Source organism: Molossus molossus, unplaced genomic scaffold (assembly GCF_014108415.1).
Source record: "Molossus molossus isolate mMolMol1 unplaced genomic scaffold, mMolMol1.p scaffold_m16_p_20, whole genome shotgun sequence".
Lineage (NCBI taxonomy): Eukaryota > Metazoa > Chordata > Mammalia > Chiroptera > Molossidae > Molossus > Molossus molossus.
In genome coordinates, this window is record NW_023425356.1 from 48154356 (window position 1) to 48171554 (window position 17199).

A 17199-nucleotide genomic window follows, 5' to 3' on the forward strand; every position below is an offset into this window, starting at 1 on the left:
TGCCTTCTCCTCAATGGGGCATTCAAAGTGGGCGGAACTGTTTGCTCATCCCTGTAAGGAGCCTGCTACAGAATAGGCTCCCCTCCCATGCAGAGTACAAGGCAAACAGGGAACTCTGGGAATTCAGACAAGCATGTTTACCTTATTATCCAAATACCCGAAAGAACGTGAATAAGAGTGTGATAATAGTGCCAATCATTGCTAGAGCGATCATTCACCTTCAAGACCTGTGCTTCAAAAACTCAGGGAACTCTAATTATAGACAATGTTAAGCCCGTAACCCTCCTCAGAAACTGCTGAAGTGTAAAAAGCTCAGGATGCAGACAATCAAAGGGAACATAATGAAAGGAACCTGGCTTCAGTAACTGAGTGAGCACAGAGCACAGAGCTCTGCATTGTGGAAAAGGATGAAGAGCACTGCCCTAGAGCCAGGGGCCTGTGTTCAAATTCTAACTATTACTTTCCAGCAGTGTGACCTCAAATTAGTTACTTAATCTGTGCTTCCAGTTGACCATCTGTAAAGTAAGCCTACATATCTGTACCTACTTCACAGAGTTGTAAAGGTTAAATGAGTTTTTTTTAAAAAAGAATGATGTGTTAAATAAATTGAATTTTTAACACAAGGTGTTACTCTTTTTCATCTGCACCGATTTTGGGACTATTAAGATGAACCCAGGTCAGAGCACTGCAGGACTGTGGACCTTGCCTTTTATGTTCCTTATCATGTCACTTTCATTTCAATTTGTGATTATATTAATGTCCTATTCTTGCTCCGAATCTAATATGAAGCCAGTGCTGAATCAAAAAAGGAAATGAATTCTTTCCCTTTGTGGGGGTACGTTTTCCTTTTATATGGGAAATGTTCTAAAAGCTGAGGAAGACTGATACTCTGCCCAAGGAGATGGGCCCTGGAGACACCTGGCCCAAGACAGGCCAGGACTCTGCCAGCCAGTTGTCAGTCAGCATGGTCATTATCCTGGCACAGTGGCCCAGGCTCCTGAATCCTATGGGGTTGATCCAAAGGGGTCACAGGTGGGTCAAATTTTTCAGCATGAATTCATAGTTATTTTATATAATGTCCAAATATGATCAATATACAAAAAGTACTACGTAGGTTAAAAAATTGAGTAGGTGGAATGCCTTCATTTCACCCTGGAATTAGCACTATTATTGTACATTGTTATTTCTGTTTTCTCCTTGAAGATTGTTTAAGGTGGCATTTTATTGTGGGTTACCAATATCACTTCAAATTTGTTGAGACTTTAAACGTTTTCAATACTTTATTCTCAGGTCTGCAGAGAATACATAGAACAGTTTCTATTATTTCTAATGATCAGAAATTAATAACCTTCCTTCAGTTATTCCATTTTGCTAGAATAGCTACCATGTTTGGACCTAATAAGGGTTGAAAAATCCTTGTCTCTTGACAAGCAAGTTAACAAGTGACCCCTCCTCTCCCGAGTCCAGTCTCAACACCGCCCGTGCACCAAGCGCCGAGTGCTAAACTCACTTCCATCAAGAATGAAGAGAGTGTTCACTTCCTGGTGTAACAGACTAAAGTTCTTGGTAAAGGAAAAATGATCTTGTGAGTCCAGCTAACTCAATCATGCCACTCTTACTTATGTAAAATATATTCATATCCCATTCCGGGCTCTCTTATCCTCACTGAGAATACTTGTCACAGAAGAACTTGAATTCTTGTGTAACAGTCTTGAATGCTAAATTACACCTTGTTTTTAAAATCTTCTTTGAAGAGTTCAAGTCAATGACAAATTAGTCGGTGCATTTACAGAAAACATTAATACTTTAAGTGGAAGACACATGTCTTATCTCTTTAATAAGAAGGAAGCTGGTCGGCCAACACCTCAGAGAGAAAGCAATTTGCACCTTTCAGGCCGGAGCAATAAAAATGATCATTTTACATGAAAGAATCAAATTAACATCAGTGAGACTATTAGGTTGGAGGGGACTGCAAAGCTGTTGGGCTTCTCACCAAAGATCATATTTTAATCATTAAGAGAAATTTTGCTGATTCCAGTATTTATTACATGCATGGTTTTAATATCACCTTGGCTACACTGAGTCCTAAATCATCAAAATGATTGTCATAATCTATCAGTTTGGAGTATTTTAATAGATGGCTCCATAAGTGCACTTACCCACTCATAATTCTTAGGATGCAATTAAGGAAGGAAAAGTTCCTGTGAGGCCCTCTGGCACACGTGTGAAATGGCAGAACACATGCATTCAAATGGGGCATCCGTGACTTGGAGATATTTTCAATCCCATACCCAAAGAACAACCTGCAAAGGGTCTGCCACAAACTGTTAAAAAATAACCACCTATATTGCCCTGGCCGGTTTGGCTCAGCAGTTAGAGCATCAGCCTGTGGACCAGAGAGTTCTGGGTTCGGTTCCCACTAAGGGCACGTACCTCAGTTGCCGTTTGTCCCGGCCCAGTTGGGGTCGTATGGGTGGCAACCAGTCGATATGTCTCTCTCACATAGATGTTTCTCTCTCTCTCTTCCTCCATCTCTCCCTCCCACTCTATCTGAACATAAATGAAAAAAAAAAAAAAAAAAAAAGTCCTCAGATGAGGATAAAAAAAATAAAAAATAACCACCTATAAATGAAAGAGTTGGCTATTAATAACATCAGAGTTATTCCACAGAGGACTTTTGTGTAGGAACAGTGGAGTCCAGCTAAGTTCGTAAACTTAGCATCCTTAGGACACTGGCTGCTCGCTGCTGAGATCCTGACCAGGAGCACCTGGCATGAAATGCCCCCTGGGGGCAGAGCAGCACCGGTGACAGGGACCAGCTGGAAGGTTGTTAGTAAAGCCCTTAGCAAAAACAAAAATGGTTCTTATGACTTGAGACACCCCTCTGTTCCAGAGAAGGCCTGCACTGTGTACCCACATTAACAACGAAGCTGTGTGCTGAGATTTATGCAGGAATATGCACCAGTTTTTCTTTTTTTTTCCCTGAAAGAAATCACAAGAATCCCTTAACAAGGGGTTCATTCCATCTTTGGACACCACTTCGGATTTTCTAAACTCATACACATTAGTTATTGTTTTAAGGACAACAGGAGTTATTTGGATAGAATCTGAGTGGTAAATTTATGAACAATTTCTGTGTTTTCATTTTTATTTACGTGTGTATTTTCCAAATTTTATACCATCATTATTTTAGTCATTAATGAGGTGGGGAACCTTTAAGTTGCAAGATCTTCAGGAAATAAACCTATTTGGCAAGTTTCACTTTAAGTAAAATAGATACACACAGCTATTCTTTCTGTAATATTATTCGTCAACTTTATTACTTCATTTCCTTGCTCAAAACCTCCTCTGTAGAATGAAACACGTCAGTTCCTTAGCATCATACACCAAACCTTCCATGAGCAACCTCTACTCTCCCCAGCTCCTGGTATATTTCCTCCCACACGCTTGCCAGAGAGACCTGATGCCTCTCTCACTCCTGTGTCTCTGACAGCGCTAGTCCTTCGATCCAGAACTTTCCCTCCACCTGACCACCTGAAAAACTCCCTTTTTTCCCATGAGAATTCTGCTCAAAGCTTCCACCTTCAAACAGGCACAGACACACACTGCTGGTGGGTACACGACACACCCGTGAAGTGGGCCCTCTCCATCAGAATCACAGGACCCCCCTGGCGTGGCACTCCCAGCAGCTAGCCTGCAGATGCACGCGCGCACACTTCCGAAATGACAACAGACACAAGATCATGCGCTGCCCCACTATCTGTGGCAGCAAAATATCAGAAAGAACCCTAATACCCACATATTGGGAGTTAGCTAAACATATGATAGAAATCCATACAGAGAAATATAGTTGTCAAATGAACAAGGAGGCTTTGATACACCGACACAGAAAATCTCCAACACATATTGTTAAGTGAGAAAAGCAAAGAGCAGAACATGAATGGGCACCAGGAGTCCTATAAGAGAGGGAAAGAATATGTGCAAATTTGCACAGACTATTTCTAGAAGGCTACCTCTAAAAAAACTTGTAACTTCACTGGCACAACAGGAATGAGTGAGAATCTTCATTGGGTACCATTTTATATTTTGCTGAAACTTTGAAACCCTGTGAATGCACTACTTACTCAAAAGGTAAAACTGTAAAAGTTCAAAAATCAAATGCTAAATAAAGTGTCCACATCTTTATGAAAAAATCTCCATTTTCCACACTCTTCTCCATCATTCCTTTATTCATTCATTAGAGTGAAAGGGGAAAATGGGTGAAGGGGTCAAAGGGTACCAACTTGCAGTTATAAATAGTAAGTCCTGGGGATGAAATGTACAGCGCAGGCCCTAGAGTTAATAATGCTCTATTGTATATTGCAAAGTTGCAAAGACAGTAGATCTTACAAGTTCTCATCACACAGAAAAAAATGTGTAACTGTGTGGTGATGGATGTTAACCAGACTTATTGTGATCATTTCATGATATATACAAATATAAAGTGATGTTGTACCCCTGAAACTGTTAAATGTCGATTATATCTGAAATTTTAAAAATATTTTTCTCTATTTTGACAACTGTATTTCAATATAATTGGTTTCCTTTGTAATCTTGTGTATTTTACTTTACACACATAGAAATGGTTTTCTGATAAGAAGTCCATGGACTTAACCAAACTGCCACAGTCCACAACCCCCTAGTTGTTCAGAATCCCTGGGCTCGAAACAAAGGACGGAGCAGGCATGCCATCGCGGAGGAGCCCGGCTGGGACTGCCTTCGGGAGGGAGGTGCCAATACATCCAAATTCCAAATACAGTGTGAAAGGGCACTGAGAGTGTTGGGAAGTCTGAATTTCCAATCAACATACATCTTCAATGTGTACAGTAGTGTTGCCAACCCTTATCCACAGTTTCACGTTCTGCGGTTTCAGTTAGCCATGGTCAACTGCAGGAAAAAAAATATTAAATGGAAAATTCCAAAAATAATTCATAAGTTTTCAATTGCATGCCATTCTGAGTAATGTGGTGAAATCTCATCCTGCCCAGTTCTGTCTCTCCCAGGGGTGAAGCAGATCCTTGTGCAGCATGTTCAAGCTATGCATACATACAGTACAATAAGATATTTTGAGAGACAGACTACATTCACATAACTTTTATTACACTACATTGTTATAATTGTTCTATTTCATTATTAGTTATTGTTGCTAATCTCTTACTGTACCTAATTCATGAACTAAACTTTATGACAGGTATGAATATATTTTTAAAACATGGTATATAAAGGGTTTGGCACTGTTTGTGGTTTTCAGCATCCACTGGGGGTCTTGGAACAAATTCCCTGCGAATAACAGGGATTACTGTACAATGTCATTTTCTGATAACAAATCTGTGAATATATAGTATTTGTGAATGTAAATTATATATACTGTTGAGAAACATGTTTCTATATTTTAGACAGTGAGCCTAACCACAGTAACTATATAAAGGGTCAATTATTATTTTGTTGTTGTTGTTAATCCTCATCCAAGAATATTTTTCCATTGATTTTTTTAGTTAGAGTGGAAGGGTGGGCGGGGAAGAGAGAGAGAAACATCAGTGTGAGAGAGAGACATCGATTGATTGCCTCCCGCATGACCCCAGCTGGCTAGGGATTGAACTTGCAACCCAGCTACATGCCCTTGACTGGGAATCGAACCCAAGACCCTTCAGTCGGACAGCCAAAGCTCTAACCACTGAGCAAAACTGGCCAGGGCAAAGGTCAATTATTATATATGGGGTAGATGATTGTTCAGCAAATCTTTGTTTCCCCCTCCTCCATCCTCTACAGTGGACTATACTTTCCTGCCCCACTATGTTGAATGTGGCCTTTGTCCAAGAGGGCATGGACAAAGTCGGAGTATGCTAGCTCTAAGTCTAGGCCTTAAAGAGGCATCAGTTGTTCCCAATGACCCATCTGGGAACGTCCAAACTCTGTCATGAGAAGAACACACTCCAGACAACCTGCTGATTGCAGAAGAATGAGAGACGTGGAACAAATCTAACCAAATCTCGGTCCCGGAGCTAAGGAAGTTCAGCTATGCAGCTGTGTCAAGCCAAGATCACCCCAACCCTAGCTAAGCCTCATAAGGCAAAAGACGAATGCTCGTTGCCATGTGCCACTGAGATCTATGGTTGGTAACTGTGCGCCAATATCTGAGTGAGAAAGTATGAAGAAAAGACTCTATAAAAACCTTGCCTGATTAAATGACATTCTTCTTTCGGTCTATAAGGAAGCTCCTGGCATTCTGAACTCCTGTGGCTACTAGGCTGTTCCCACAACTGAGTTTATGCTTAAAAAAAGAGTTAGTTGCACTGGTTCCCAAACATGTTTATATTTGTAATAACATGACCGTGAAAAGAAACTGAGAACTGAATTGCTATTTCTCTAAAAACTAAGTTGAGCAATTTGGAAAGACTTGGCAAAGATGATTGGTTAAATACAAAAGTCACTGTCACATTAAATCAAAGATGTAAAGACAGTTATAAAAACATTTCTACAAAGTTTACATTATATTTCTCCATACGCTTATTAATTTAGTGCCCTTCTTAAGGAAACTGAAACTGGAAAGCACTATGTATTTCAGAATTCCTACTCAAACACAGAGCACAAACGTCGATAATAAATACATATTTATGTTTTAAGTTAAAATAAATGTTTAAGTTAGTTACTATGTAGTATTTTTTATGTTTCATCTCTTGAACCAACTTTTTCTATTAACCATCCGCCTGCAGTCCTGACTGGGTGGATAAGAGGGATTCTTCAATGTTTCAGCCTCTGGAACCCCTGCAGAGGGCATTACAATAATCAGAGCTACAGAGCTCTTTTGTTGTTTTTTGTTGTAAATCCTGTTTATAAGCCAACTTGCACTCCTAGTATTCAGTTTGAATGCAACAATTTGATTTCATATGAAGCTTGAGCACTGAGGTGAGTTTTTATGTACTACTGCCTTCTCTGTAATTTAATCACCATTTTAAATTTCTGTTAACCAAGCCTAAAATCTGATTCATTAGATTTTTAAAATACAAGAACATCACATAAGGAATAAAACCTGAACGCCTTCTGCTGACTTACAGAGCCCTACATCACAGTCGGCCACCAGCTCCTCCGACCTCATTTATTTCTTTTCTCATTTCTTTCTTTTTTTAATCCTCACCTGAGGATATTTTTCCATTGGTTTTCAGGTAGAGTGAGAGGGAGATGGAGGGGGGGAGGGAGGGAGGGGGAGAGAGCGAAAGCGAGAGAGAGAGAGAGAGAGAGAGAGAGAGAGAGAGAGAGAGAGAGAGAGGTGAAAGAGACACATCTATTCATCTATTGATTGCCTCCCGCACGACCCTGACTAGGGCCAGGGATCATACCTGCAACCCGGGTACGTGCCCTTGACCGGAATGGAATCGGAGACTCTGATCCTCAGGCAGATGCTCTAACTGCCACACCAAACTGGCCAGGGCTCCAGCCTCATTTCTTATCACCGTGGGCATGACTCATGGTGTTCCAGCCACACTGTTCTCTTAACATACCAAGCTGGTAACCACTTTGGGGCCCTTCTCTCAGAGGTCTCCTCTGCCTGAGCTCCTTTTTTCCTGATTTTCCCTTGAATGTCATTCAGATCTCAAATGACACCAGAGAGGCCTCACTGACCACCCAACATGGAGCCTTCAATTGATCACTTTTGATGACATCACTCCATTTTAGGTCTGCATAACACTGAGAACTAGTTAAGTGATATCATTAGCTAATAGTTGTATCTTACCTCTCCTCTAAACAGTATAATATTCACAATTGATACATGTCTTTCTTGTTCACACCTGGATTCCCAGGCCAAAATTATAGCATAGCACACAGAGGCAGATCAATGACTACTTTTGATTGATTATTAAATTGAATACAAATGCGGGCACTGAAACAAAAAACCTAGAATAAGATTTCTCAACCATGATGAGCAAGCTATGATTTTATAAAACAGAAAAATACAATTTTAACGTGTTATGCTTCATGTCAACTGTTCCTATAACATCTTTTATAAAACAGATATTTTGAATTAACTTATAAATCAGCCCCACCCCCAGAATCCAGTATATAAAGATTATTTCTCAATATCTGAAACAGAATTAAATGCAAAATAGTTCTTTCTAGTAAGGTCATAGAAGCTGGTTTAACAATTTCACATTTATTAGCAAAACAAACTAAATAATTTTTGACTAGTGAATTTATTTATAAATTCTTGCTCAAAGTTAATCTTTTAAGATTTTGTAAAGGAAGAATTAGTTTGGAATAATATCAACTAATATACATATGCTTCTTACTATGTGCTAGGTATTCTTAAGTGCTTTATATGCATTAATGATTAATTCATACAATCCTATAAGGTGCATCTATCTAATATGATTCTAATTTTATAGATGAGAAAAATGAAGCTCAGAGAGGTCAAGTAAACTGCCCAAAGGCAATGAGCCAGGTGAAGGGGAGGTGGGATCTGATCAGGACAGTCTGGCTCCAGAGTCTGTGCTCATCTTTGCTCCACTCAACTTGCTGTCACCTCCCCTAACATGCGCAGTCACCTCTCTCTGAGGAGTATGAGCTGTGACTCAGGCAGCATGCTCACTTGCACACGACAGAACTGAGACTCTGAATGCTGCAAGTCATCCGTATGCTGCCATGAGAATGAAGAAGCAGAGAACTTGGGGAAGGGAGGATAAATAACAGAGACACAAAGAGTGGAGTTAATTAGATGGCAAGAGAGTGGCTGGATGCTGGCCAGCACCAGCCAGCTCTGCTGCCTGGCTGAACTCTGGCCCTGGCGTTTAAAGGGACACACCCTGGGATCCATAGCATAAACTGCCTTTCTAGTTGAAGATAGCTCAACATTTTAGTACCTAAACCATAAGAACCTTATATCAGAACTGATAACCCAATGAGGGGACAGTTGGATCCTTGTACTAAACTGAAATTAATGAAATAATGCCTAAATATGCACATGCTAAATAACAATGAGAATAAAAACTGTTGCCCTGGCCAGTTTGCTCAGTGGTTAGAGTGTCGGCCTGCGGACCAATGCACCGCAGGTTCGATTCTGGTCAAGGGCACATACCTCGGTTGCGGTTCACCCCAGTCGTGGTCAGGTTGTGCGGGAGGCAGCCAGTCGATGTGTTGCTCTCACATCAATGTTTCTCTCTCTCCCTCCTTCCCTCCCACTCTAACTGAAGATAAATAGAAAAATATCCTAGGGTGAGGATTAAAAAAACTGTTCAGATAATAACATTTTTAAAATATGGATGAATCTAAATTGGTTTTATAATGTTTTCTTCTAATCAATATTTGAAATGCATATGCAGTGAAGAAGTAACTGTATCGACTTCATGGTTTTCCCCATCGCTGGCATGTGGAATTGCTCAGATTATTTTGTTTTAATTTGACATGCTAGATGAAATCTATGTGCCCCCCCCGATGAGGAGGAAGTACTTTCAGAACGCTCTCCCTCATTTCCCATGCATGGACCAGAGAAACTCTCGCTCCCGGTAGGAGTGCCTTCCTTCACTGGTCCAGGGCTATTCTGGTTACTGTCATTTGAGAACACACACCCAGAGCTAATGCGGTCTAGATGTGTTAGTCTGGGTCAACAGCTTTTGCTAAGGGTTAATGTTCTAACCACTGAATACCAAGTGTCTTACAGGGACAAGAACGTAACATTTCTAGATGTGGAACACAGTAAAGTCAGAAGGGGCCATCTTTTCTCCATTCCATTGTTGACATCCAACTTTGCTGTTCAAGGTGACCTGAACAATCTTTCCAATTGTACATGGTGGGAAGCTTCACCTTCTCTTTATCATTTACTCTTCGCATGCAGATCAGTGGTTGCTTATTCCTAAGGAATGCTACACAGAGATACAATCCACTGAGAGAACCAACCAGCATGTGTGGACTAATTTCTTTATTCACACTGCCACTGTCAAGGGCCTACGTCTATAGACACTTGTCAACTCTTTTCACCTGCACTGTGGCAATGCCCTTTAATTTTTCCATGGGTAGTGTGGCCCCTGTCAGTCCATCACTGCCAGAGGACTGTTGCAGGAATGGATACATCTGCTCGGCAGAGGGTCTGGCCCATATAAACCCCTCCCACTGACTCCACATTGCCTTCCCAGGACCCCGGGGCTCAGCCTAAGATCCACTGCACCTTTTTTAGGGCAGAAGGCTTCCAGTTTCCTGTAGGACTGAGATCCTGATAGTGACTGCCTACTTAAAGTAATTTGCCAGGGTGACCCAACTTGGCCTTGTCCTGCTTTTGCCCACCCCACCTTCATCCCTGCAGGCCTTTGTACTCAGCCCACTCCTTCCTTTCGGCCTTGCCTACACAGTTCGAATGGCCTTTCCCTTGCTAGAAGGGGAGACGTTCACACTGTCTGTGCTAAATATTTCACAAGTAACTCACTGGATCCGTACAGTGATCCAGCGAGGTGGCACTATGTCCCTTCTCAGGTGAGGAAAGTGAACCTGAGAGGAAGTAACTACTGGTAAGTGGCAGGTGTAAAACTTGAACTGCAGGCTGTAACATGAACACCCCCACACACTTGACCTCTCAGACTTTGCACAAACTGTTCCCCTGCTCAGAAAGGCCCTATCCCTTCTCCCGGCACCAAGCATCTGGTCAGCCTTCAAAGCCTCACTTCCCACCTCCGTGCTAAGGCTCCAGTGCAGGTGCAAGAAGAAAGGGTCCTTGCACTGTCTGTCTGTCTGTCTGACTGTGGCAACCAAGATTCAGTGGAGGAATATAGTGGAAAAAAACAATCAAAACAAAAAATCAACCCCAAACCTAACTTACATGTTTCCACTATCACCTTTGAAGACTTTTCCCCACTGTTCAATTAGCAGTAACTGCTCTCCACTTCGTTCTACCCTAGGATAGCAAATCACCCCCATAAGTATTTACTTTGCTTCTCTCTCTTACTTGACTGTAAGGTCTTTGAAGGAAAGGATTCTATTTAAACCCAGCACATTGTAATAATCCCAAAATGTTTATAATATTACATACTGGCCTCTACTAACATGATCAGAAAGAAACAATGTTTTCTTCATAAGGAAACATTAAAAAGCTGAATTAATTTAGAATATAAATTAATATTTAATCTGAAATATTCAAGCTTGACTGAGTATGCATTGGTTACTAAGCTTGTTCACTGTTCAAAGATTAAATCATACATTTTGAATGTAAATACATATTCAAATCTTCGTTTGTAATGCATAGTAAATGTAAATGTAAATAAATTCTCCCTTTATTCACACTGGTCAGATACAAAAGTAACCAGAAATGGTGGAGGCCATAGAGAGGACCGCCAGCCAACCCCTCAGAGCAGACAGGGAGGACACTTCAGCTGCTACTGCTCCTGAGTGAGCCGCTCAGGCTGCATTTAAAGACCCCTGTGGTTTGTGTGTGTGTGTGGGGGGGGGGGGGGGGGAGGATGGGAGAGGCCACAATTCTGCCTCAAAACGCAGGGCAGCTCATTTCAGCCAGGGAAAAACCAAAGAAAGTAATCTGTGGATTTAAGGGAAGGCAGGAATACTGTGTCAGATGGGGTACCTTTCTAAATATTCCTGGAGTCGCTCTGACTCTACTGGATTTCCCCTACACCAACGTATTCGTGCTGGGACGCAAACGTTCTTAAGTTCCGCTAGCGGTGAGTCCAGTTTAGTTTATCTTAGTAAAACAACACCGGTCTGGACAGTTTCTCATTCTATGTGTGCATGGATGATCTGGAAGACAAGATAAGTTCTGCTTGGCTTCCTTATCCTTTTTCTTATCGGTGACTTGTCTACAGGGGCCTGGATAAAAGGGCCTGTGAATTTCTTGCATTGTCATTCATTTTTAAAGAATCAATAGGATATAGCCACATTTTTTTTGAAGTATGGATCAAGACATTTCTGAAATCAATTTAGTGGCTCATAACTAGCCTTTAAACAATTATATACAACAGAAAAGAACCTGCATACACCACATGCAGCAACAGTAAGTATTGCTTAGTCAAATTTCCTTTCAGTCTTGTGTGTATAATGACCTGAAATGTACTTTTTACTATGAGTCTCCTTCAAAAATGTCAGAAAGCCACAGGGCTACTTAAGAACAAGAGAAGATTCCATTTCCACACCAAAACCACTATACCTAATGCAATTTTTACCATTTAAGGAATCGAGATATCTCACATTATAAAATAAAGTCCAAATACAGAAATATATTTCATTAATCCTGCACTAAATAAACTTCTAAATACTTCTAAAAAGTCTATGTGACAGTTCAACCTGAACTCAGAGGTTTTACTGTTAGCAAGAATGTAATTTGCTTCACGATGCAGTAATAAATCAGACTGAGAAGCAATTTATTTTATACTCTAGAAAATCTGAATATTTATCTCTTTCACACATGTAAAGGGTTCATCTCAGACAAAGGAAAAAATTCAATATGAAATGAAAGGCAAATATAAATATTTTATCTTAGCGCAATTTTAGTAAAACTTTTCCAGATGAACCCAAGTATCACCTCCAAAAGGCTGTACCCATCAACTCTTTTACATTTCAAATCTGATAAGAAAACAAAATGTCTCCAGAAAGTTGTACAATTAAATTCAACACCCAACACCTAGATGTTTAAGAGTCTGGTATACAGAGCAAGGTTTGTGCATCACACCTCTGAGGCTTTCCACAACTGTAACCAAATTTCATATCAAATAAGCTCCAAGGTTAGGAGTAGGAGTCCCCTTTGAGGGAGCTTAAGTTGATATATATCAATGAATAGACTACTCATATCACCCCCAAATGGAAGTGTGTTTCCCGGTGAACACACTAACATTCACTCATTCACCCTGTCTCCCCCTGGCTCCTGCAGGCACGCACGCACACGCACCACGCCAGTCCCCTCCGGACCCAGCCCAGGGCGTTCCCTACCACTCGGTCACTTTCCACCTCTGCGGCGCCCTGTCCTCTCCTCTGTGCTACTTTACCTCTCCCTGTTTTTATTTCATCTCCCCTTTTGCCTGGAAAATGTTGGCAAGTTTTGAAGACAGCTCAGACCCTATAAGAGGATGTTGACAAGATGATCAGAACAACATAAAATATAATTCTGAATTCTTTGGATAAGTACGCACAGTGGAATATTATAAAATCAGTGGCTAAAATTAAGTTTAAAGATTATCTACAACATGGACTACCCTATCTTGATTTGGTATTTCTATGGTGGTTAACTGAGGGTTGGTAAAGATCTCCATATATTGCATATAATTATAAAGAGAGATTATATATATTAAATAAGGAAAGAATGCAGAACAGGGTAGATATTTCTTTATTAATAAACACAGACATATATCATGTTGTATTTGTTTAGCTTTTACTATTATTTTTGGTCAGCTAATTCTATTAAACCGCATCAATAAAATGGCTACGAGAGCGAACAGTATCAAAAATCCCTCTGTATTCATCTCCCCGTTTCAACAATTATCAACAGTCATCTAGTTTTATCCATGTTTTTAACCTAATCATGCTATCATTATTGCGTGCGCACACACACACACACACAAATCGAATAATTCTCTTAATATCACTAAATACCTAGTGATGAAATTTTCCCCAATTATCTTACAGATGTTTGTTATAGTTTGTTCAAATCAGCATCTTAAAAGGTCAGTAACTACATCTGGTTGATATAACCCCTAAGTCTTTTTAAAACAATCTATGAATTATCCCTTTATTTCTTTCATTGCAATTTATTATTTGAAGAAATTGCCATATTATATTCTTAAGGTTCCTATGCCTTAAAATAGAGAGTTAGGCTTTCAAACTAGTAAGATAACTGTTATAATATACTGTACTCTTTCATTCTGTTGCTTGTGAAGAGGGCTATTAAAAAATGATTAAAAATCATTAGGAAAGTTTGCTTAAAAGGTATGGATCACTAATATCTTAAACTCAATAGCCATTACAAGAACAATATCTACAGAGAAGAAACAACAAACATTTGCAAGAAGTTCATTGTTCTATTCTACCAAGACATGTACATCAAGAACCTTGGAGAATGGTAAAAACAACAACAAATAGTAAGTCCAAACCAGGATTATACTAGAAGTCATTTTCATAATAGTTCTTACTAATACTGTAAAGATGCTGAAAGTTATTTGATTTTTAGATAGTTCAATTCTCCATGTCAATGTTATGGCTCACTGGTAAAAATGTTCCACTTCAAAAAGACTGAATTATTTGTGTGCAAATGTAGGTAGCCCTAATAAACGTATACGTGCACAGAGGGTACATACTGTGGGGCAAAGTGACGTCTAGCAATATAAAACTCCCATCGGCCTCACCACCTAAGAAAGCATTAACCTAAGTTTTACTCCTAAGACACTTGAAATGTACTACTAAGGTATAACAACGTGTAGTTATGTAAACAGATCATTGGAAACCCGTAGACCTTGCTGTGGTCTGTAACACAAAGCCAAGAGCAATACTTTTATTTTAATCCCCAGGCAGCCATGTCTCAGTTGCTGGAGGAGTATAACTATCACCTCAGAAAAGAAAGAGCCAGCCCAGAGCAGCGTGCAAGGCACCACCTACCATAGACCGGGGCTTGCTGATGGCCACCAGACTAGTGAGGAAGTCTTCATCATGCAGCTGGCTGAAGACGTGGGCATCATAGGCAACCGTAATGGAGATTTCTTCCATCATCTTGCCAGCTGGTGGTTCCCACAGCAGCAGCTGCTGCCCAGCTCCTGACCAGGCTGTCTCAGTGCCAATGCACACACCCACCTGAGTCTGTGGGGGTGGAGTGTCAAAAATCCAGAAAGAATAAAATTGAAAAAACAGCAGCTGCTGTCACAGGCTTGTGTGGCAATTCACCGGCCAGTAGAAAACCAAGGGAGGTCTCTCATCTGAGGAGGAAGTACACAGGGCAGACACCTTCTGCATTCTTAACACAGACGCTGGAAAGTTCACTTTTTGGAAATCTTTAAACTTCGAAAAAGAGAAATTAAGAAAAGTTTCCTAACTGAAAATATCCTATGGGAAAAAATTTTTAATGGGTTTATGTCATGCTCTTGGTAGTTAGAACTTTTTAAAGTTTATCTTCTTCAGTATTATTTATGTCAAGATTCTTCTTCTTGGAAGAGAAGTGGATTTTCTTACTGCTTATTTTTTCACATTTATAGGAAATGCATAGATGGTAACCTTTAATGTTTCAGAATTTCTAGTATTCTTGGTGCAGTTAAAAATTCTCTCCTGAGGTATGAAAGGAAAAAAAGATGCTTTTCCCCCTCTGAATATTCTGTTAGGAAAAAAAAAAGTACCAAAATATAAAAATGAAACAGGGACTGCAATATCAACTAATAATTATTTCCCCTCCTACCACAATTAAGAACAGAATTCTACATTTGAAGAACTTCGTTTTCTGTTGTTATTCAGAAAGCAACTCAAGTTAGGAAAAAGTTCTTTTCATCTTTTATGTTTAAGCTCAGAGCTTTCTTGGAATTGCCCAAGTGAGCAGATAGCCAGAAGTGCGGGCGCCTCCGCCACCTGAAGAGCTTTTAAAGTACCGCTGGCCACTGTAAATGAACCTCAGTGTCCCCGGTGAAAAATCCAAAGCTGCCCATCACTATCACTACAAAGTTGCCTAAATTATCAGGAAATAAAATACACCAATTCCATGGAAAAGCAGTAAGTAAACAAGGGAGGGGGGTCAAAGCTCCTCAAGTTTATCCAATATTTATACTCAAGCTATTGTCTTCTCCACTGTCTGCAGATTACGACGACACCGCAGTGCAATGAGCAACGTTACTGCTACATTAGAAACCAATTTGACAGTGTTTGTCCACAATCAAACACAGACACTGGGTGTGTTTTTTGGTCCTAATTACTGACAGCCATATCATGTTGTGCAAAGTTTGTTTGCTTTTCTGAAAACAAAACTCAGAATGAAATTTATAGTATCTATTTTCCCTCGTTTTCCTAAAGTAGCTTCAGCTAGATTAACATGATTACTTAAATAGCACCGGTTCCGTTTAAAAGTGACTCGGGGAGTTTTACAACCACTGCAGCATTCTGGATGAAACACCCCAAGGAAGGGTGTGTTTCCCAGCAAGAATGTATTGCTGGGAAACAGAAGCAAATCTAATAGGCTTCTTTAAACAGAAAATGCAATACTTCACATAAATCCTCAGGATTAAAACGGCTTCAACTGCGTTTGACCCTTGCTGGAACCGGTAAAGCATTTTTACTTCCTATTTTTTCCTACAATGCAGTTTTGTCTTTTAAGCATTACTTTCATTAAAAAATGTTTCCAGCACATTAATCTCAACACTGACTAACCTGGCAAAAATGAAATGATAAGCAGGAGACACGCATTCTAAGGCGCCAGGCAGCTCGTACCTTTTGAATTCCTTTTTATCTTTTCAGAAGTGAGGTAGAAGAGTCTGTGAACCCCTTCTGCCTTGACGAGCACCCGGAGAGCTCAGGCTTATCTTGCAGACCATTTTCCAGATGGGAAAGCAGCCCCTCTTGCTTTCATAGTTCTCTCTGCTGCAGAGTCTCAGTGCTTCCACACTGGTGCCTGAGTAAGGTGCACTGACAAAGACACCTGTTGTGGAAGGTAAAGAAACGACTTCCCACAATGCTCTACTCCCTGCTGGCAACCGCCCAGGGGCAAACAAGAATTATAACCGCACCTAAGCAGTCGTCAATGCGCCCTGGAGAGCGCATTAGTGTAACAGTAGGTGATCTCCTACTCATAACTCATAATCTGGGGGGGGGTAGGGGGGGAGGTGGACCAGGAAAACAATAGCAAATAGTCCAGTTGCTGTATATTAAACTCATAAGACACTGAAGGAATCAGGGCTATAGGAGTGCAAAACATTTTTAAAAACATGATCAAAGACTGTAAAGATAGTTTTTAAAATTACATAAACAAACAGAAGCTAACAACTACAAATAATTCAGTCCTTTTAGAATTCCACAAGGTTTTCAGGTAAATATGTAGGTATTTTTAAAAAGCCTCTGATTGCCTTTAAAGGATTGTTTAATCAGCCACAGCCACTAGATTGAGAGCATCTCATCCCTCAACCCACCGGCCCTCTATCACAGCCAGGACCCCTGGAGTCCGAGTTGCACCATTCATTCTCTGCGCCCTTAGAATGTCCCTCCATACTTCAC

General features: G+C 40.4%; 1 protein-coding gene across 20 annotated transcripts in view; it reads right to left on the reverse strand.

The window, feature by feature from the left end:
- Positions 1 to 17199, reverse strand: part of RABGAP1L (RAB GTPase activating protein 1 like) — a 460914-nt gene that overhangs the window by 52947 nt on the left and 390768 nt on the right. The window contains exons 1-2 of one of the 20 annotated variants that reach the window (XM_036273800.1): positions 16420 to 16564; positions 14614 to 15319 (exon numbers count right to left, since the gene is read on the reverse strand). The exons of 14 other annotated variants lie outside the window; for them this stretch is intronic. In XM_036273800.1, coding sequence (XP_036129693.1) covers positions 14614 to 14724 — 111 coding nt within the window. In that variant the 5' untranslated portion in view covers positions 14725 to 15319; positions 16420 to 16564. Of the gene's footprint in view, positions 1 to 7376; positions 7578 to 9851; positions 9894 to 14613; positions 15320 to 16419; positions 16628 to 17199 lie in introns of those variants that run through there. 5 more of the 20 variants (XM_036273803.1, XR_004961000.1, XM_036273799.1 and 2 more) reach the window with 5 other exon arrangements.